Raw genomic sequence first — 21,324 nt, 5'->3', positions numbered from 1 at the left:
ATCTAAAAATATTTTCTTTATTTCCTTCTTTAGAAAGTCTTTCTTTGAGACCCCATTTTTAAAAATCCAAAAATATTTTCTTTAACTCCTTCTTTTAGGAGTCTTTTTTTTAAGAAAATCCCAAACAAATAAAAGATTAAAAAATAATTTTAAACCAAAAAAAATATTTTATTTGTAGGAGTCTTTCATTAGAAAAAAAACAAATGAAATTAAAATCCAAAAAAAAATATATTTTCTACCTTTTTTTTTTTAGAAAGTCTTTCTCCCAAAAAATCCAAAAAAAAAAAAAAACAAAAACATCAAAAGCCAAAAAATATTTTTCTTTCTTATATAGAAGTCCTTCTATCGGAAAAAATTAGAAAAAATAATCAAATTCCAAAAATATTTTCTTTCTTCTTTATAAGTCTTTCTTTCGGAAATTAAAAAGAAAAAATCAAAATCCAAAAAGAGTTAGTTTATTTACCTTATTTCTGATCCTCCCGAACTACGCACGATCTGATTCATGTTCCCACATGATACGTAGGCAACCCACATCAGGTTCGATCGACCATAAAAAAAAAGTGTTAAAAAATGATGATGATGATAATAAGGACCGACTGAGTCCATTCTAACGTGTCTCTTATTTTGAATTGTAAAGAAAGTTTGAGGTGGTCAGTTTGTGGTAAGCTGGCAAAACAAGATCCAAGGGAAAAATGCCATTGACAACTGGCATCGAAGCTGTTACAAGTGCTCAAAAGACTCAGGGTCAGAGGGTTCAACAAGAGTCTACTGTGGTTGAGGAAAATAGAGTACTAAAGCAGCAAATGACTGAAATGTGTCAAGCATGGGCCAATGGCCAAGGACCGCCTTTTTCTATTCATGATTTCCTAGAGTTCATATCCATTTCGACTACTACCATTCCGGTCTCATTGCATGATCAATCTTATCCACCTGGGTTGAGTCTTTATCCCAACTGTATGACTACAGCTGGAACTTCTGTTGCGCGCTCCCAAAGTGTGCCATTGACAACCAATCAGACAACCACTACTGTTATGCCCGTCTTCACCTTCCCACAGCCGACAGTGGTATAAAAGAAAACTCATGAGTCACAATTTGCTACCCAGCAAGAATAGTACCATTCTCCTGAGTACCACTCATACCTATTTGATCTTCCTGCAAAAATTGAGAAGCCTGCCCCAAAGATGGCACAAGAAGAAATGACCCAAAGAATAAAAAGCTTAGAACAACAGTTGAAAAACATGCAAGGGTTGGCAGGTTAGAAGAGTATTGCCTTCAAGGATCTATGTATGTTCCCCAATGTTCGTTTGCCACTTGGTTTCACGCAAGGGTTGGCAGGTCAGAAGAGTATCCCAAAATTTGAAAAGTATGATGGACACGTCGACCCCATAGCTCACTTGAAAAGGTATTGCAATCAGCTAAGAGGTGTTGGAAGAAATGATGAATTACTAATGGCTTATTTTTGGGAAAGCCTGACAGGGGTAGCCTCTGAATGGTTTATGGATCAAGAAACCTCTCACTGGCATGTCTGGGATGACATGGCCCAGGCCTTTGTCAAACAGTTCCAATACAACATCGATATCGCTCCAGACCGCAATTCCCTTTCAAACCTGAAAAAGAAACCAACTGAAAGTTTCAGGGAATATGCCGTTAAATTGAGAGAGCAAGCGGCTAGAATTAAGCCACCCATGGATGACCACGAGTTAATCATTGTCTTCCTTCAGGCTCAAGAGCCAGATTATTTTCAAAACATGATGTCCGCAGTGGGCAAACCCTTCTTGGAAGCAATCAAAATTGGGAAAATGGTTGAGAATGGCCTTAAGACAGGCAAAATTATAAGTCAAGCAGTTCTCAAAGCTGCAACTCAGGCTGTCCAGATTGAATCTGATAATTTTAGTAACACGAATGAGAAGGATGAAGAAACCATGATGACAATAAGGTCGAGAAGAGGTCCTAGGAGAACATCTCGAATGTATGAGCAGCTTCATCAGGTTTCCGATGATTCCCCTGAGCACTACTATCCACCTCAGAACCCACAATACTCTATTGCTCCACGTCAGTATGTTGTCCAGCCACCAAGACACCCCAGAAGGCGAGCACCAGCACCACAAAATTTCCACCAGCTTCCACAAAATTTTCAAGTGCCCTATAACCCACATCCAAGCCAGGGGTATAAAGGGGAACAAAGGTTGAAAGATAATTTTACACCAATAGGAGAGTCCTATGCAAGTATGTTTCAGAAATTAAAGCATTATGACATGATTGCACCTATTCCTCCAAATCATGTGGACCCACGTGCAAGAAGCTTTGATCATTCTAAAAGGTGTGAATACCATTCCAATGCCCATGGGCACAATGTTGAAAGTTGTCGGGATTTGAAAAGAGAAATAGTAAGGATTATCCAGGAAAAACTGATTGTGATCCAAGATAATGACACCAGAATATTACGCAGAATCCTTTACATGCACATGATGATGCACACTTTGTAGGGATGATGTGTGGTGACATGGAGTATGAGAATCCTCTTGGGAACTTGCCGACTGAAATTGGAGAAGGCCATGGTGATTCTGATGAGCAAATTTGTGGCTAAATGTCAAGCTTAGCAATTGAAAAGTCATTCCCTTATCACTAGGAAGGAATCTTGGTAGCTTGTTTTGATATTTTTCTATTATCTGGGTTATTCCAGGGTGTGATCCAGATTTTATTTATTTTATTGAGTCAAACCCTTCTATCCCTCTATTTTGTTTGTGTGAGTCTTGTTTGTCCGTTTTGTTGCTATTTTCATTAGCCGGGTTATTTTAGGGTTGTAACTCGGATTTTAGGTTATTTGTCTTGTTGTTTACTCAATGAAATACAATTTGTCCTTTTGTGTCATTCCATGCTCAGTTCTTTTCCCGCTAGTTTTAGTGATATGATATGCATTCGGAATTTTTGGCCAGATCTTAAAAAACTGATTTAAGCTTGAATTGGATAAATGAGAAAAAGGAACTTTCGAGGATGAATAAAGAGTTGAAACACTTTGGAATTAAGCTCAAATAAAATGACCCGTGGAGGTTAATGATCTTTACCTTCAAATCATTGTGAAGGTCGGTTTTGAGGAAGAATCAATTGAAGTTTATTGGTAAGTTTGACATTAATGGATGAAAAGTATCTTCCGATCACGACACACCAAGAAGACAGACATGTTCATCAATGTTGTGTCGCGAAAGGAAACCATGTTTGGCATTCTCGAGGCTAGGAGGCCATTTTTCTGCTACCCAAACACTTTATACCCTTTCTTACCCCTTTTGAGCCTGCATTATTTTCTTTGACCACCCTCTTTTGGAATCAAGTTTAAAGTCAAAAGTAAAAATAAATGATGAAATGACAGAAAAATGAAAGGAAAAGTCCATGTCCCAAGAGTACAAACTGGGGCGACTCTTAGAAAGTACAAGTGAAAAAAAAATAGAATAGTCAAATGTCCGTTTCCCAGAAAATAGAAGTTGGGCAACTTGTTTTGAAAAAAAAAAGAAAAAAAAAGGAAAAAAGAAAAAAAGAGCAGAAAGAAAGATGAAAAAATAATAGTTAGGTCAGATGTTTGAACTACGTTAGACCTGATTCCTTTAAAAAGGATACGTAGGCAGCCTTCACGGTTCGGTCCAACCAAATAAGAAAAAAAATCCAAAAATCCCCAATATCTGAAACTGAGGCAATGATTTTATTTCACTTTTGAAAGAGTCGATTCCAAGAGTTGTAAGTCTACAACCCCTTATTTTGAGTCTACTTTGAGCCTTCATGACGTCCCTCTTTTCCAACCCTATCCAAAATTCTTCCAAATAAAGACCTCCCGATACGCCTTCAAGAATGTCAAGAGAAGCATGCAATGAGCAACGGTTGTCACGTGACATAAAACACTGTTGCTCACACAAGAAAGCAAAAGAAAAAGAAAAAGAGAAGAAAAATGAGAGAGTCTTACTAGTGAAAACCCTCACAGGCACTGTAAGACGTCGGTAAGCAGAGATGAATAAATGAGAGAGACTTGTTGGTGAAAACCCCTCGGGGCATCATTAGTCGATAGTGAGTCGTGAAGCTGATGCAAAGGATTGGCACGAACAAGCCCGACTTCAAAGGTCATAAGAATGGTAAAAGGGAAGATTGGATCAATTTGAGAGATCAGGCCGTTAAGTCCAAAATGCATGTCATGATCATTAAGGCTAGTTACCGCAAAATAAAAAAAAAATAAATAAAAAAACTCTTCCTTCTGTCCTTCCGACATGGGCATTTCTTGTTAATACCGTTTCTTCGCACCATTGTGTCCCTTCACTTTGAGTCAGTCCTTGTCAAAACAAGCAAGAAAAGATTTCAAAATCTGCTACCAGCTTTTCAGTTGCACAAAGTAAATTTGGCAAGCACAGTCAGGTGTTACAGTCAACATGCCTTGAGGATTCATGCAAAGGCTTCCCCCCAAAATACCATTGTCTGCCTACTTGGCTAAAGCAAGTAAAGATAACCTCGAGGTTAATTAGGGGCTCGGGCTCTCTGTAGTACTGAACAATGACTATGAAGTGTGCACATCGTGCAAAAGGCTCTTACCAGTTGTGATTCTCTCTGATAGACAAATTGCTCCAAAAGCAAAGCCATTCAAGATATCAGAAAGGTTATCCAAGAAAAGAAATCTCTTTTTTGAGATAAGGCTGACTGAGCCACAAATACAAATGGTGTTGGGTGTGAAACGATCAGGATTGATGCAGAGCAAAAAGTCTCTTGAAACTGACTCAAGCTGATTGAGCAAAAGCCAAGCCGCCTAAGACTCAAGGCCACAAACCGACCACCACTATTAAAACTGACAAAATTTTCTTTGTTTGAAACAGGAACAAAGCAGTGCAAGGAAGTTGGTTCAAAAACAAAAAGAAAAAAAGAAAAGAAAGAACAAAAAGAAGAAGAGAAGAGCCAACAAAGGGAAGTTTCTCAAATCTTTGCCTTTATCTGTCTTGCTAGTGTGCATAAAATGTTGCCATTTCTCTTCTCATTTTTCCTCCTAGGATAAAAAGTCCTAGTCTGATGGATTTTCTCCCAATAAAAATCTTAGTCTGATGAATCTTTCTCCTAAGATAGAAAACCTAGTCTGATGAAGTTTCTCCTAGGATAAACGTCTTAGTCTGATGAATCTTTCTCCTAAGATAATTAAAAAAAGACCTAGTCTGATAAATTTTCTCCTAGGATAAACATCTTAGTCTGATGAATCTTTCTCCTAAGATAGAAAACCTAGTCTAACGAATTTTCTCCTAGGATAAACGTCTTAGTCTGATGAATCTTTCTCCTAAGATAACAAAAAAGACCTAGTCTGATGAACTTTTTCCTAGGATCGAAGTCTTAGTCTGATGAATCATTCTCCTAAGATAGAAAACCTAGTCTGATGAATTTTCTCCTAGGATAAACATCTTAGTTTGATGAATCTTTCTCCTAAGATAGAAAACCTAGTCTGGTGAATCTTTCTCCTAGGATAAAAATATCTTAGTCTGATGAATCTTTCTCCTAGGATAAACGTCTTAGTCTGATGAATCTTTCTCCTAGGATAAACGTCTTAGTCTGATGAATCTTTCTCCTAAGATAATAAAAAAAGAGACCTAGTCTGATTAATTTTATCCTAGGACCGAAATCTTAGTCTGATGAATCTTTCTCCTAAGATAGAAAACCTAGTCTGATGAATTTTTCTCCTAAGATACCAAAAAAAGAAAAGAGACCTAGTCTGATGAATTTTCTCCTAGGATCAAAATCTTAGTCTGATGAATCTTTCTCCTAAGATAACAAAAAAAAGGGGACCTAATCTAATAAATTTTCTCTTAGGACCGAAATCTTAATCTGATGAATCTTTCTCCTAAGATAGAAAACCTAGTCTGATGAACTTTCTCCTAGGATAGAAATCTTAGTCTGATGAATCTTTCTCCTAAGATACGAAAAAAGACCTAGTCTGATGAATTTTCTCCTAGGATAATAAGTTTAAAAAGGGGAAGTCTGGAAAAAAAAGGGTCAATTTTTAGTTTTCTTAAGTAATCAATCTTTAGTTTTCTTGAAATCAGGGGTCCCGCCTGGAGAATAGGGTTAGTTTTTAGTTTAGTCAAGCTTAGTTTATAGTCTTCTGCAAGCTCAATCTCAAATATAGGAGATGCACTTCCTAGTTTAGATTTTTTAGATTTTTATTTCTTTAGGAGACGCACATCCTAGTTGAGTCTTCAATTTTGCTCTCATCATTGCATCTTCATCAATAGCATAGGTAATTTATAGTTCTGCTAATAACTCACAAATCTTCCTAGTGTAAACTAGGGCAGAAAAAGTTTCTTTTGTTGTTTCCATTTTGTTGTAGTAGCAGGCGCCCACCTGGAAAACGAGGGAATTCATTTCTGTTTTAAGTCAGCACGCGCCCACCTGGAAAACGAGGGAATTCATTTCAAGTTTTAAGTCAACATCAGGCGCCCACCTGGAGAATGAGGGAATTCATTACTGTTTTAAGTCAGGCGCCCACCTGGAGAAAGAGGGAATTTATTTCAGTTTTAAGTCAGCAGGCGCCCACCTGGAAAACGAGGGAATTCATTTCAAGTTTTAAGTCAACATCAGGCGCCCACCTGGAAAATGAGGGAATTCATTTCAAGTTTTAAGTCAACATCAGGCACCCACCTGGAGAATGAGGGAATTTATTTCTGTTTTAAGTCAGGCGCCCACCTGGAGAATGAGGGAATTTATTTCAAGTTTTTAAGTCAGCAGGCGCCCACCTGGAGACCGAGGGAATTTATTTAAAGTTTTAAGTCATCAGGCGCCCACCTGGAGAACGAGGGAATTCATTTCAGTTTTAAGTCATCAGGCGCCCACCTGGAAAACGAGGAAATTCATTTCTATTTTAAGTCAGCACAGGCGCCTACCTGGAGAATGAGGGAATTTATTTCGAGTTTTTAGTCATCAGGCGCCCACCTGGAGAACGAGGGAAGTCATTTAAGAATTCAATTCAAGTTAGAAGCAGCAGAAGCTCGCCTCAAGAATGCGAGCTGACAGTCCGAGATGACCAAATGAAGAAGTCTCAATCTAAAAAAAAGAAAAAAAAAGAAAAAAAAAAGTGAATCCAAAATGCAGAAGCCGATGAAAGACATGAACTGCTCAAGACATGACTGAATACACGAGCACTGCAGGTCCGGTCTTGATCCGAAGAAGCTGTAGAAGAATGAATCAGCACCTGCAGTTAGCAAGCCGCAAGGTTCAAATCAAAAGTCTGCATGAAGAACCATTCAAGCCTCAAGATCAAGCTTCAGAAGACTTATATATAGGAATCTTGTAACTCATAGCTGACAGGCTTAGTTAGCCTTTTTTATTTTATTTTTTTTGATTTTGATGTAATAACAGGACCGCGGACCGGAACCTCGACGGAACGGTATCTCACTCGACTCTGTCATCCTCTCCACACACTCCATTACTTCATTCACCTCTGAACTACACGTGACCTGATTCCTTTAAAGCCAAGGATATGTAGGTAGCTCAGATACCAGGTCTCGGTCACAATCTTTTATCCGTCTTTGTTTCGTTTTGAATAAGCGTCGGGTCATAAATCAATTACGTTGCTTATTGTTCTTTGCTCCGAAAACTTTTCGTGTTTTCAAGCAAAGAGGGGCAGCTGTAAGAACGTAATTTTTGACCCGCGTAACTTTTAAAAGGAATATTTCAAAAATATTTATTTATTTCTATTTTTAATAGGATTTCAGTCAACTTTTAGTTTTAAATTTAAAACATATGTTTGAAAATACAAAAATAGTTTCATTTTTTCTATTTTATACATGTATTAGGTATTTTAGAAAGATATCACTTTTAACCCATTTTTATTTTAGTATAATCCTTGAAAATACCAAAAAAATAGTTTCATGCCATAATATAGATATTTTAATTAATTAGGATTGATTTTATATTTTTATGGTATGATATTTTAGGAAAAGAAATTAATACTTTAGCTTTGTAGAGTTAAAGGGTCACCTTTAAAGGCAAATTTGGCCCAAACTTGAGCCCAATTTCTGACAGCCCACTCCTCCCTTCAGCCCATTTATCCATTCCCTAACCCACAACCCTTTTATAATTAAAAAAAACCTAATTTCCTACACCCTAACAAGGCCCTCCCCTTGAGAAGAGACGGTCGCCGCCCCTAAAAAAAAGCCCCCTTCTGGTTTTCTGTCTCGCCTCATTGCCGACGAGCTCAGCCAAAAACCGGCGACGGCTACTGCTCCTCCTCCTCCTCCGTCGTCTTCCCTATTATTTGTTACTGCTACGACGGAAGGTGACGAATCTGGCCGGAAATCCGGTTTTAAAAGCTATGGAGTTTCAATTGAGGCTTTTTTTTTTGCGCCGTTGAATTGAGGTTGTCGTCGAGGTCCCGGTTCGAGCTTTCTGTTTAGTTGGTGATTCGGGTAGTGTTTGAGTTATATCGGTACTCTGTTCCTCGATGTATTCAGAGAAATTCAATATTTAAACAAATTTCAAAGCTTCTGTTCATTTAAAGGTCAGCTTTCTGTTTGCTAGAATTTTGATATTGTCTTTCTTCGCTGTTATGGGTTTTACACCGCTGCTTTTAGTTACCATAAAGTATTTTCTATCTTTGATTAGTTGGAACCTGGGTCTAAGTTGAGAACCTTCTATTATTTGACAAGAAATAAGGGTACTGTTGACAATGATAATGGAACCAATATATGATGATAGAGTAGAGTTTCACGAGCCTGATTTGCTAGTTTACTGCAAAGACAATCACATAGAACTTGAAAGAATTGTTGGATGCATACTGCAGATTCTTAATCCAAATCCAGATGCAATGTCCAAGTTGATTACTGAAATGCTAGTAAAGAATTTCTGCATTCATTAAGCAATTATTGTCAAAAGTGGAAACGTCACGCGATATGGTTCTACATGTGTTGTAGCTGCCCAATGACAAATGCTTTTGCTTTACGTTTTTTTTTATTTATAAAAGATTGTTGAATAAGTGCATTGTTTTCCTTTGAGTTTACATAGTTATCAAAATTAGTGTATTCATTTGTTACATTAACCGTTAAACTATTAAGATGCAAATGGAAACAACATAGTGTAAATGATTCTTATAATTTCAACAACTAAGCCACACACATCTTATCCACAATAATTTTCATATTTCTTGGCTTCACAATAATCTCAAAGTTTAGGAAGAATGATGAATATCGCAGTTTACTTTAGGCAAGTAAATAAATCATCGTGACTATGGGTACGGTTCCCGTGGCATGGTCACGATACGTAAATCCCAATTCGAGTGTGCGTTTCACGTGACTCGACCGGAACTTCAAATAATAATAAAAATAAACATATTGTAAGTCGCGGGTGCGTTTCACGTGACGTGATTCACAATGTGTACAAAAATCAATGAGTACGCGACATCGCGACTTATTCAAATAAACTCCATAAATAATTAAAAGCGGTTAAAAAGCTAAAATGCACAATAGGTTATAAACATGTATTAATCAGATAATTAGGCCGATTATTGATAGTTGAGCGACCGTGCTAAAACTACGAAATTCGGGAGTGCCTCACACCTTCTCCCGGGTTAACAGAATTCCTTACCCGGTCTTCTGTGTTCGCGGACCATAAATAGAGTCAAATTTCCTCGATTTGGGATTTAAAATAAACCGGTGACTTGGGACACCATAAATTATCCCAAGTGGCGACTCTGATTTAATAAATAATCCCATTTCGAATATTGTCACTTAAATTGGAAAAACTCCCCTATCCCTATCGCCCCATCGGGAAAAAGGAGGTGTGACAGCTCTGGCGACTCTGCTGGGGACAAGAACCCAGAATCTCTGGTTCAGGGTTCAGAATTCGAGCTTAGAATAGCTGTTATGATTGGCTTTCATGATTGTCTTATTTTTACGTGTTTGAGCCTAATGTGCTAAATGCCATTTTTTTTACCGCTTTGATATTGTATGAATTGTATATAAACTGCTACGAAACCTTTCCTCTCTCTGACTCTTCTAAATCTTCTGGGAAGTGCACGCTGGCGTGACTTCTTTTCTGTTAGTGTCATATCCTAATTTAGAACGAGGATCGGATCAGTTACAAAGCCGGATGGCCTTTTGGTTACCGGTACGTTGCCCCCCCCCCCCGGCTCGAGTTGTCCGCTCGGGTAAGCCAGGTCTAGAACAATACACCCAGGATTTAAACTTAGAATAACACAGCCTCATGCCGGATCCCTAGTAGGTACGTTTGCTTGCATCACGTGCATTTGACTTAGGGGACTCAACACAGGGGTTGGGTCCGTCTAGGACAGGTGTACCCAAAATTAAAAGACCATCCTGATGCATTCTTTACGTGCTACTTGTGCATTAATTTGTTTGGCTTGTATGTTGACCGGCTTCGTGAGTAAGAAAAAAAAATCCAAAAAAAAAAAAAAAAAAAACAAGAGAAAAACCAAGAGTGAGGTAAGACAGAAAAATACCTGGTTTTGATAATTCCAGTATTCAAAAATCTCGTTACTCTGTCGAAATTTCAAAAACAAAGAGAGAATCATTTCAAAACAAATCATATTTTTCTGCGCGTCAAAATGGCAAAACTACGCGGGTCTGATTCTCACCGGATGTGAGATACGTAGGCAAACCTAATCGGTTCCGGCCCCCAATTTTTAAAAATCTAAAAATATTTTCTTTATTTCCTTCTTTAGAAAGTCTTTCTTTGAGACCCCATTTTTAAAAATCCAAAAATATTTTCTTTAACTCCTTCTTTTAGGAGTCTTTTTTTTAAGAAAATCCCAAACAAATAAAAGATTAAAAAATAATTTTAAACCAAAAAAAATATTTTATTTGTAGGAGTCTTTCATTAGAAAAAAAACAAATGAAATTAAAATCCAAAAAAAATATATTTTCTACCTTTTTTTTTTTAGAAAGTCTTTCTCCCAAAAAATCCAAAAAAAAAAAAAAACAAAAACATCAAAAGCCAAAAAATATTTTTCTTTCTTATATAGAAGTCCTTCTATTGGAAAAAATTAGAAAAAATAATCAAATTCCAAAAATATTTTCTTTCTTCTTTATAAGTCTTTCTTTCGGAAATTAAAAAGAAAAAATCAAAATCCAAAAAGAGTTAGTTTATTTACCTTATTTCTGATCCTCCCGAACTACGCACGATCTGATTCATGTTCCCACATGATACGTAGGCAACCCACATCAGGTTCGATCGACCATAAAAAAAAAGTGTTAAAAAATGATGATGATGATGATAATAAGGACCGACTGAGTCCATTCTAACGTGTCTCTTATTTTGAATTGTAAAGAAAGTTTGAGGTGGTCAGTTTGTGGTAAGCTGGCAAAACAAGATCCAAGGGAAAAATGCCATTGACAACTGGCATCGAAGCTGTTACAAGTGCTCAAAAGACTCAGGGTCAGAGGGTTCAACAAGAGTCTACTGTGGTTGAGGAAAATAGAGTACTAAAGCAGCAAATGACTGAAATGTGTCAAGCATGGGCCAATGGCCAAGGACCGCCTTTTTCTATTCATGATTTCCTAGAGTTCATATCCATTTCGACTACTACCATTCCGGTCTCATTGCATGATCAATCTTATCCACCTGGGTTGAGTCTTTATCCCAACTGTATGACTACAGCTGGAACTTCTGTTGCGCGCTCCCAAAGTGTGCCATTGACAACCAATCAGACAACCACTACTGTTATGCCCGTCTTCACCTTCCCACAGCCGACAGTGGTATAAAAGAAAACTCATGAGTCACAATTTGCTACCCAGCAAGAATAGTACCATTCTCCTGAGTACCACTCATACCTATTTGATCTTCCTGCAAAAATTGAGAAGCCTGCCCCAAAGATGGCACAATAAGAAATGACCCAAAGAATAAAAAGCTTAGAACAACAGTTGAAAAACATGCAAGGGTTGGCAGGTTAGAAGAGTATTGCCTTCAAGGATCTATGTATGTTCCCCAATGTTCGTTTGCCACTTGGTTTCACGCAAGGGTTGGCAGGTCAGAAGAGTATCCCAAAATTTGAAAAGTATGATGGACACGTCGACCCCATAGCTCACTTGAAAAGGTATTGCAATCAGCTAAGAGGTGTTGGAAGAAATGATGAATTACTAATGGCTTATTTTTGGGAAAGCCTGACAGGGGTAGCCTCTGAATGGTTTATGGATCAAGAAACCTCTCACTGGCATGTCTGGGATGACATGGCCCAGGCCTTTGTCAAACAGTTCCAATACAACATCGATATCGCTCCAGACCGCAATTCCCTTTCAAACCTGAAAAAGAAACCAACTGAAAGTTTCAGGGAATATGCCGTTAAATTGAGAGAGCAAGCGGCTAGAATTAAGCCACCCATGGATGACCACGAGTTAATCATTGTCTTCCTTCGGGCTCAAGAGCCAGATTATTTTCAAAACATGATGTCCGCAGTGGGCAAACCCTTCTTGGAAGCAATCAAAATTGGGAAAATGGTTGAGAATGGCCTTAAGACAGGCAAAATTATAAGTCAAGCAGTTCTCAAAGCTGCAACTCAGGCTGTCCAGATTGAATCTGATAATTTTAGTAACACGAATGAGAAGGATGAAGAAACCATGATGACAATAAGGTCGAGAAGAGGTCCTAGGAGAACATCTCGAATGTATGAGCAGCTTCATCAGGTTTCCGATGATTCCCCTGAGCACTACTATCCACCTCAGAACCCACAATACTCTATTGCTCCACGTCAGTATGTTGTCCAGCCACCAAGACACCCCAGAAGGCGAGCACCAGCACCACAAAATTTCCACCAGCTTCCACAAAATTTTCAAGTGCCCTATAACCCACATCCAAGCCAGGGGTATAAAGGGGAACAAAGGTTGAAAGATAATTTTACACCAATAGGAGAGTCCTATGCAAGTATGTTTCAGAAATTAAAGCATTATGACATGATTGCACCTATTCCTCCAAATCATGTGGACCCACGTGCAAGAAGCTTTGATCATTCTAAAAGGTGTGAATACCATTCCAATGCCCATGGGCACAATGTTGAAAGTTGTCGGGATTTGAAAAGAGAAATAGTAAGGATTATCCAGGAAAAACAGATTGTGATCCAAGATAATGACACCAGAATATTACGCAGAATCCTTTACATGCACATGATGATGCACACTTTGTAGGGATGATGTGTGGTGACATGGAGTATGAGAATCCTCTTGGGAACTTGCCGACTGAAATTGGAGAAGGCCATGGTGATTCTGATGAGCAAATTTGTGGCTAAATGTCAAGCTTAGCAATTGAAAAGTCATTCCCTTATCACTAGGAAGGAATCTTGGTAGCTTGTTTTGATATTTTTCTATTATCTGGGTTATTCCAGGGTGTGATCCAGATTTTATTTATTTTATTGAGTCAAACCCTTCTATCCCTCTATTTTGTTTGTGTGAGTCTTGTTTGTCCGTTTTGTTGCTATTTTCATTAGCCGGGTTATTTTAGGGTTGTAACTCGGATTTTAGGTTATTTGTCTTGTTGTTTACTCAATGAAATACAATTTGTCCTTTTGTGTCATTCCATGCTCAGTTCTTTTCCCGCTAGTTTTAGTGATATGATATGCATTCGGAATTTTTGGCCAGATCTTAAAAAACTGATTTAAGCTTGAATTGGATAAATGAGAAAAAGGAACTTTCGAGGATGAATAAAGAGTTGAAACACTTTGGAATTAAGCTCAAATAAAATGACCCGTGGAGGTTAATGATCTTTACCTTCAAATCATTGTGAAGGTCGGTTTTGAGGAAGAATCAATTGAAGTTTATTGGTAAGTTTGACATTAATGGATGAAAAGTATCTTCCGATCACGACACACCAAGAAGACAGACATGTTCATCAATGTTGTGTCGCGAAAGGAAACCATGTTTGGCATTCTCGAGGCTAGGAGGCCATTTTTCTGCTACCCAAACACTTTATACCCTTTCTTACCCCTTTTGAGCCTGCATTATTTTCTTTGACCACCCTCTTTTGGAATCAAGTTTAAAGTCAAAAGTAAAAATAAATGATGAAATGACAGAAAAATGAAAGGAAAAGTCCATGTCCCAAGAGTACAAACTGGGGCGACTCTTAGAAAGTACAAGTGAAAAAAAAATAGAATAGTCAAATGTCCGTTTCCCAGAAAATAGAAGTTGGGCAACTTGTTTTGAAAAAAAAAAGAAAAAAAAAGGAAAAAAGAAAAAAAGAGCAGAAAGAAAGATGAAAAAATAATAGTTAGGTCAGATGTTTGAACTACGTTAGACCTGATTCCTTTAAAAAGGATACGTAGGCAGCCTTCACGGTTCGGTCCAACCAAATAAGAAAAAAAATCCAAAAATCCCCAATATCTGAAACTGAGGCAATGATTTTATTTCACTTTTGAAAGAGTCGATTCCAAGAGTTGTAAGTCTACAACCCCTTATTTTGAGTCTACTTTGAGCCTTCATGACGTCCCTCTTTTCCAACCCTATCCAAAATTCTTCCAAATAAAGACCTCCCGATACGCCTTCAAGAATGTCAAGAGAAGCATGCAATGAGCAACGGTTGTCACGTGACATAAAACACTGTTGCTCACACAAGAAAGCAAAAGAAAAAGAAAAAGAGAAGAAAAATGAGAGAGTCTTACTAGTGAAAACCCTCACAGGCACTGTAAGACGTCGGTAAGCAGAGATGAATAAATGAGAGAGACTTGTTGGTGAAAACCCCTCGGGGCATCATTAGTCGATAGTGAGTCGTGAAGCTGATGCAAAGGATTGGCACGAACAAGCCCGACTTCAAAGGTCATAAGAATGGTAAAAGGGAAGATTGGATCAATTTGAGAGATCAGGCCGTTAAGTCCAAAATGCATGTCATGATCATTAAGGCTAGTTACCGCAAAATAAAAAAAAAATAAATAAAAAAACTCTTCCTTCTGTCCTTCCGACATGGGCATTTCTTGTTAATACCGTTTCTTCGCACCATTGTGTCCCTTCACTTTGAGTCAGTCCTTGTCAAAACAAGCAAGAAAAGATTTCAAAATCTGCTACCAGCTTTTCAGTTGCACAAAGTAAATTTGGCAAGCACAGTCAGGTGTTACAGTCAACATGCCTTGAGGATTCATGCAAAGGCTTCCCCCCAAAATACCATTGTCTGCCTACTTGGCTAAAGCAAGTAAAGATAACCTCGAGGTTAATTAGGGGCTCGGGCTCTCTGTAGTACTGAACAATGACTATGAAGTGTGCACATCGTGCAAAAGGCTCTTACCAGTTGTGATTCTCTCTGATAGACAAATTGCTCCAAAAGCAAAGCCATTCAAGATATCAGAAAGGTTATCCAAGAAAAGAAATCTCTTTTTTGAGATAAGGCTGACTGAGCCACAAATACAAATGGTGTTGGGTGTGAAACGATCAGGATTGATGCAGAGCAAAAAGTCTCTTGAAACTGACTCAAGCTGATTGAGCAAAAGCCAAGCCGCCTAAGACTCAAGGCCACAAACCGACCACCACTTTTAAAACTGACAAAATTTTCTTTGTTTGAAACAGGAACAAAGCAGTGCAAGGAAGTTGGTTCAAAAACAAAAAGAAAAAAAGAAAAGAAAGAACAAAAAGAAGAAGAGAAGAGCCAACAAAGGGAAGTTTCTCAAATCTTTGCCTTTATCTGTCTTGCTAGTGTGCATAAAATGTTGCCATTTCTCTTCTCATTTTTCCTCCTAGGATAAAAAGTCCTAGTCTGATGGATTTTCTCCCAATAAAAATCTTAGTCTGATGAATCTTTCTCCTAAGATAGAAAACCTAGTCTGATGAAGTTTCTCCTAGGATAAACGTCTTAGTCTGATGAATCTTTCTCCTAAGATAATTAAAAAAAGACCTAGTCTGATAAATTTTCTCCTAGGATAAACATCTTAGTCTGATGAATCTTTCTCCTAAGATAGAAAACCTAGTCTAACGAATTTTCTCCTAGGATAAACGTCTTAGTCTGATGAATCTTTCTCCTAAGATAACAAAAAAGACCTAGTCTGATGAACTTTTTCCTAGGATCGAAGTCTTAGTCTGATGAATCATTCTCCTAAGATAGAAAACCTAGTCTGATGAATTTTCTCCTAGGATAAACATCTTAGTTTGATGAATCTTTCTCCTAAGATAGAAAACCTAGTCTGGTGAATCTTTCTCCTAGGATAAAAATATCTTAGTCTGATGAATCTTTCTCCTAGGATAAACGTCTTAGTCTGATGAATCTTTCTCCTAGGATAAACGTCTTAGTCTGATGAATCTTTCTCCTAAGATAATAAAAAAAGAGACCTAGTCTGATTAATTTTATCCTAGGACCGAAATCTTAGTCTGATGAATCTTTCTCCTAAGATAGAAAACCTAGTCTGATGAATTTTTCTCCTAAGATACCAAAAAAAGAAAAGAGACCTAGTCTGATGAATTTTCTCCTAGGATCAAAATCTTAGTCTGATGAATCTTTCTCCTAAGATAACAAAAAAAAGGGGACCTAATCTAATAAATTTTCTCTTAGGACCGAAATCTTAATCTGATGAATCTTTCTCCTAAGATAGAAAACCTAGTCTGATGAACTTTCTCCTAGGATAGAAATCTTAGTCTGATGAATCTTTCTCCTAAGATACGAAAAAAGACCTAGTCTGATGAATTTTCTCCTAGGATAATAAGTTTAAAAAGGGGAAGTCTGGAAAAAAAAGGGTCAATTTTTAGTTTTCTTAAGTAATCAATCTTTAGTTTTCTTGAAATCAGGGGTCCCGCCTGGAGAATAGGGTTAGTTTTTAGTTTAGTCAAGCTTAGTTTATAGTCTTCTGCAAGCTCAATCTCAAATATAGGAGATGCACTTCCTAGTTTAGATTTTTTAGATTTTTATTTCTTTAGGAGACGCACATCCTAGTTGAGTCTTCAATTTTGCTCTCATCATTGCATCTTCATCAATAGCATAGGTAATTTATAGTTCTGCTAATAACTCACAAATCTTCCTAGTGTAAACTAGGGCAGAAAAAGTTTCTTTTGTTGTTTCCATTTTGTTGTAGTAGCAGGCGCCCACCTGGAAAACGAGGGAATTCATTTCTGTTTTAAGTCAGCACGCGCCCACCTGGAAAACGAGGGAATTCATTTCAAGTTTTAAGTCAACATCAGGCGCCCACCTGGAGAATGAGGGAATTCATTACTGTTTTAAGTCAGGCGCCCACCTGGAGAAAGAGGGAATTTATTTCAGTTTTAAGTCAGCAGGCGCCCACCTGGAAAACGAGGGAATTCATTTCAAGTTTTAAGTCAACATCAGGCGCCCACCTGGAAAATGAGGGAATTCATTTCAAGTTTTAAGTCAACATCAGGCACCCACCTGGAGAATGAGGGAATTTATTTCTGTTTTAAGTCAGGCGCCCACCTGGAGAATGAGGGAATTTATTTCAAGTTTTTAAGTCAGCAGGCGCCCACCTGGAGACCGAGGGAATTTATTTAAAGTTTTAAGTCATCAGGCGCCCACCTGGAGAACGAGGGAATTCATTTCAGTTTTAAGTCATCAGGCGCCCACCTGGAAAACGAGGAAATTCATTTCTATTTTAAGTCAGCACAGGCGCCTACCTGGAGAATGAGGGAATTTATTTCGAGTTTTTAGTCATCAGGCGCCCACCTGGAGAACGAGGGAAGTCATTTAAGAATTCAATTCAAGTTAGAAGCAGCAGAAGCTCGCCTCAAGAATGCGAGCTGACAGTCCGAGATGACCAAATGAAGAAGTCTCAATCTAAAAAAAAGAAAAAAAAAGAAAAAAAAAAGTGAATCCAAAATGCAGAAGCCGATGAAAGACATGAACTGCTCAAGACATGGCTGAATACACGAGCACTGCAGGTCCGGTCTTGATCCGAAGAAGCTGTAGAAGAATGAATCAGCACCTGCAGTTAGCAAGCCGCAAGGTTCAAATCAAAAGTCTGCATGAAGAACCATTCAAGCCTCAAGATCAAGCTTCAGAAGACTTATATATAGGAATCTTGTAACTCATAGCTGACAGGCTTAGTTAGCCTTTTTTATTTTATTTTTTTTGATTTTGATGTAATAACAGGACCGCGGACCGGAACCTCGACGGAACGGTATCTCACTCGACTCTGTCATCCTCTCCACACACTCCATTACTTCATTCACCTCTGAACTACACGTGACCTGATTCCTTTAAAGCCAAGGATATGTAGGTAGCTCAGATACCAGGTCTCGGTCACAATCTTTTATCCGTCTTTGTTTCGTTTTGAATAAGCGTCGGGTCATAAATCAATTACGTTGCTTATTGTTCTTTGCTCCGAAAACTTTTCGTGTTTTCAAGCAAAGAGGGGCAGCTGTAAGAACGTAATTTTTGACCCGCGTAACTTTTAAAAGGAATATTTCAAAAATATTTATTTATTTCTATTTTTAATAGGATTTCAGTCAACTTTTAGTTTTAAATTTAAAACATATGTTTGAAAATACAAAAATAGTTTCATTTTTTCTATTTTATACATGTATTAGGTATTTTAGAAAGATATCACTTTTAACCCATTTTTATTTTAGTATAATCCTTGAAAATACCAAAAAAATAGTTTCATGCCATAATATAGATATTTTAATTAATTAGGATTGATTTTATATTTTTATGGTATGATATTTTAGGAAAAGAAATTAATACTTTAGCTTTGTAGAGTTAAAGGGTCACCTTTAAAGGCAAATTTGGCCCAAACTTGAGCCCAATTTCTGACAGCCCACTCCTCCCTTCAGCCCATTTATCCATTCCCTAACCCACAACCCTTTTATAATTAAAAAAAACCTAATTTCCTACACCCTAACAAGGCCCTCCCCTTGAGAAGAGACGGTCGCCGCCCCTAAAAAAAAGCCCCCTTCTGGTTTTCTGTCTCGCCTCATTGCCGACGAGCTCAGCCAAAAACCGGCGACGGCTACTGCTCCTCCTCCTCCTCCGTCGTCTTCCCTATTATTTGTTACTGCTACGACGGAAGGTGACGAATCTGGCCGGAAATCCGGTTTTAAAAGCTATGGAGTTTCAATTGAGGCTTTTTTTTTTGCGCCGTTGAATTGAGGTTGTCGTCGAGGTCCCGGTTCGAGCTTTCTGTTTAGTTGGTGATTCGGGTAGTGTTTGAGTTATATCGGTACTCTGTTCCTCGATGTATTCAGAGAAATTCAATATTTAAACAAATTTCAAAGCTTCTGTTCATTTAAAGGTCAGCTTTCTGTTTGCTAGAATTTTGATATTGTCTTTCTTCGCTGTTATGGGTTTTACACCGCTGCTTTTAGTTACCATAAAGTATTTTCTATCTTTGATTAGTTGGAACCTGGGTCTAAGTTGAGAACCTTCTATTATTTGACAAGAAATAAGGGTACTGTTGACAATGATAATGGAACCAATATATGATGATAGAGTAGAGTTTCACGAGCCTGATTTGCTAGTTTACTGCAAAGACAATCACATAGAACTTGAAAGAATTGTTGGATGCATACTGCAGATTCTTAATCCAAATCCAGATGCAATGTCCAAGTTGATTACTGAAATGCTAGTAAAGAATTTCTGCATTCATTAAGCAATTATTGTCAAAAGTGGAAACGTCACGCGATATGGTTCTACATGTGTTGTAGCTGCCCAATGACAAATGCTTTTGCTTTACGTTTTTTTTTATTTATAAAAGATTGTTGAATAAGTGCATTGTTTTCCTTTGAGTTTACATAGTTATCAAAATTAGTGTATTCATTTGTTACATTAACCGTTAAACTATTAAGATGCAAATGGAAACAACATAGTGTAAATGATTCTTATAATTTCAACAACTAAGCCACACATCTTATCCACAATAATTTTCATATTTCTTGGCTTCACAATAATCTCAAAGTTTAGGAAGAATGATGAATATCGCAGTTTACTTTAGGCAAGTAAATAAATCATCGTGACTATGGGTACGGTTCCCGTGGCATGGTCACGATACGTAAATCCCAATTCGAGTGTGCGTTTCACGTGACTCGACCGGAACTTCAAATAATAATAAAAATAAACATGTTGTAAGTCGCGGGTGCGTTTCACGTGACGTGATTCACAATGTGTACAAAAATCAATGAGTACGCGACATCGCGACTTATTCAAATAAACTCCATAAATAATTAAAAGCGGTTAAAAAGCTAAAATGCACAATAGGTTATAAACATGTATTAATCAGATAATTAGGCCGATTATTGATAGTTGAGCGACCGTGCTAAAACTACGAAATTCGGGAGTGCCTCACACCTTCTCCCGGGTTAACAGAATTCCTTACCCGGTCTTCTGTGTTCGCGGACCATAAATAGAGTCAAATTTCCTCGATTTGGGATTTAAAATAAACCGGTGACTTGGGACACCATAAATTATCCCAAGTGGCGACTCTGATTTAATAAATAATCCCATTTCGAATATTGTCACTTAAATTGGAAAAACTCCCCTATCCCTATCGCCCCATCGGGAAAAAGGAGGTGTGACAGCTCTGGCGACTCTGCTGGGGACAAGAACCCAGAATCTCTGGTTCAGGGTTCAGAATTCGAGCTTAGAATAGCTGTTATGATTGGCTTTCATGATTGTCTTATTTTTACGTGTTTGAGCCTAATGTGCTAAATGCCATTTTTTTTACCGCTTTGATATTGTATGAATTGTATATAAACTGCTACGAAACCTTTCCTCTCTCTGACTCTTCTAAATCTTCTGGGAAGTGCACGCTGGCGTGACTTCTTTTCTGTTAGTGTCATATCCTAATTTAGAACGAGGATCGGATCAGTTACAAAGCCGGATGGCCTTTTGGTTACCGGTACGTTGCCCCCCCCCCCGGCTCGAGTTGTCCGCTCGGGTAAGCCAGGTCTAGAACAATACACCCAGGATTTAAACTTAGAATAACACAGCCTCATGCCGGATCCCTAGTAGGTACGTTTGCTTGCATCACGTGCATTTGACTTAGGGGACTCAACACAGGGGTTGGGTCCGTCTAGGACAGGTGTACCCAAAATTAAAAGACCATCCTGATGCATTCTTTACGTGCTACTTGTGCATTAATTTGTTTGGCTTGTATGTTGACCGGCTTCGTGAGTAAGAAAAAAAAATCCAAAAAAAAAAAAAAAAAAAACAAGAGAAAAACCAAGAGTGAGGTAAGACAGAAAAATACCTGGTTTTGATAATTCCAGTATTCAAAAATCTCGTTACTCTGTCGAAATTTCAAAAACAAAGAGAGAATCATTTCAAAACAAATCATATTTTTCTGCGCGTCAAAATGGCAAAACTACGCGGGTCTGATTCTCACCGGATGTGAGATACGTAGGCAAACCTAATCGGTTCCGGCCCCCAATTTTTAAAAATCTAAAAATATTTTCT

General features: G+C 37.9%; 2 protein-coding genes across 2 annotated transcripts; both read left to right on the top strand.

Moving 5' to 3' along the window:
• Nucleotides 1-401: 401 nt before the first annotated feature.
• Nucleotides 402-9,042, top strand: LOC142167913 (uncharacterized). Its single transcript, XM_075228417.1, has 2 exons — nucleotides 402-8,509; nucleotides 8,792-9,042. The coding sequence occupies exon 1, from the start codon at nucleotides 1,287-1,289 to the stop codon at nucleotides 2,484-2,486; it is 1,200 nt and encodes a 399-aa protein (XP_075084518.1). The 5' UTR covers nucleotides 402-1,286; the 3' UTR covers nucleotides 2,487-8,509; nucleotides 8,792-9,042.
• A 2,213-nt stretch (nucleotides 9,043-11,255) lies between these two features.
• Nucleotides 11,256-19,698, top strand: LOC142167912 (uncharacterized). The gene is made up of 2 exons (XM_075228416.1): nucleotides 11,256-19,165; nucleotides 19,448-19,698. The coding sequence occupies exon 1, from the start codon at nucleotides 11,943-11,945 to the stop codon at nucleotides 13,140-13,142; it is 1,200 nt and encodes a 399-aa protein (XP_075084517.1). The 5' UTR covers nucleotides 11,256-11,942; the 3' UTR covers nucleotides 13,143-19,165; nucleotides 19,448-19,698.
• Nucleotides 19,699-21,324: the final 1,626 nt, after the last annotated feature.

This window comes from Nicotiana tabacum, chromosome 13 (assembly GCF_000715075.1).
Source record: "Nicotiana tabacum cultivar K326 chromosome 13, ASM71507v2, whole genome shotgun sequence".
Classification (NCBI taxonomy): Eukaryota; Viridiplantae; Streptophyta; class Magnoliopsida; order Solanales; family Solanaceae; genus Nicotiana; species Nicotiana tabacum.
This window is presented reverse-complemented; position numbering and strand designations above follow the sequence as displayed.

Bases quoted from the DNA above. Each gene is read 5' to 3' on its own strand.
- LOC142167912 (XM_075228416.1), top strand. From the start codon at position 11,943: ATGTTCCCCAATGTTCGTTTGCCACTTGGTTTCACGCAAGGGTTGGCA.
- LOC142167913 (XM_075228417.1), top strand. From the start codon at position 1,287: ATGTTCCCCAATGTTCGTTTGCCACTTGGTTTCACGCAAGGGTTGGCA.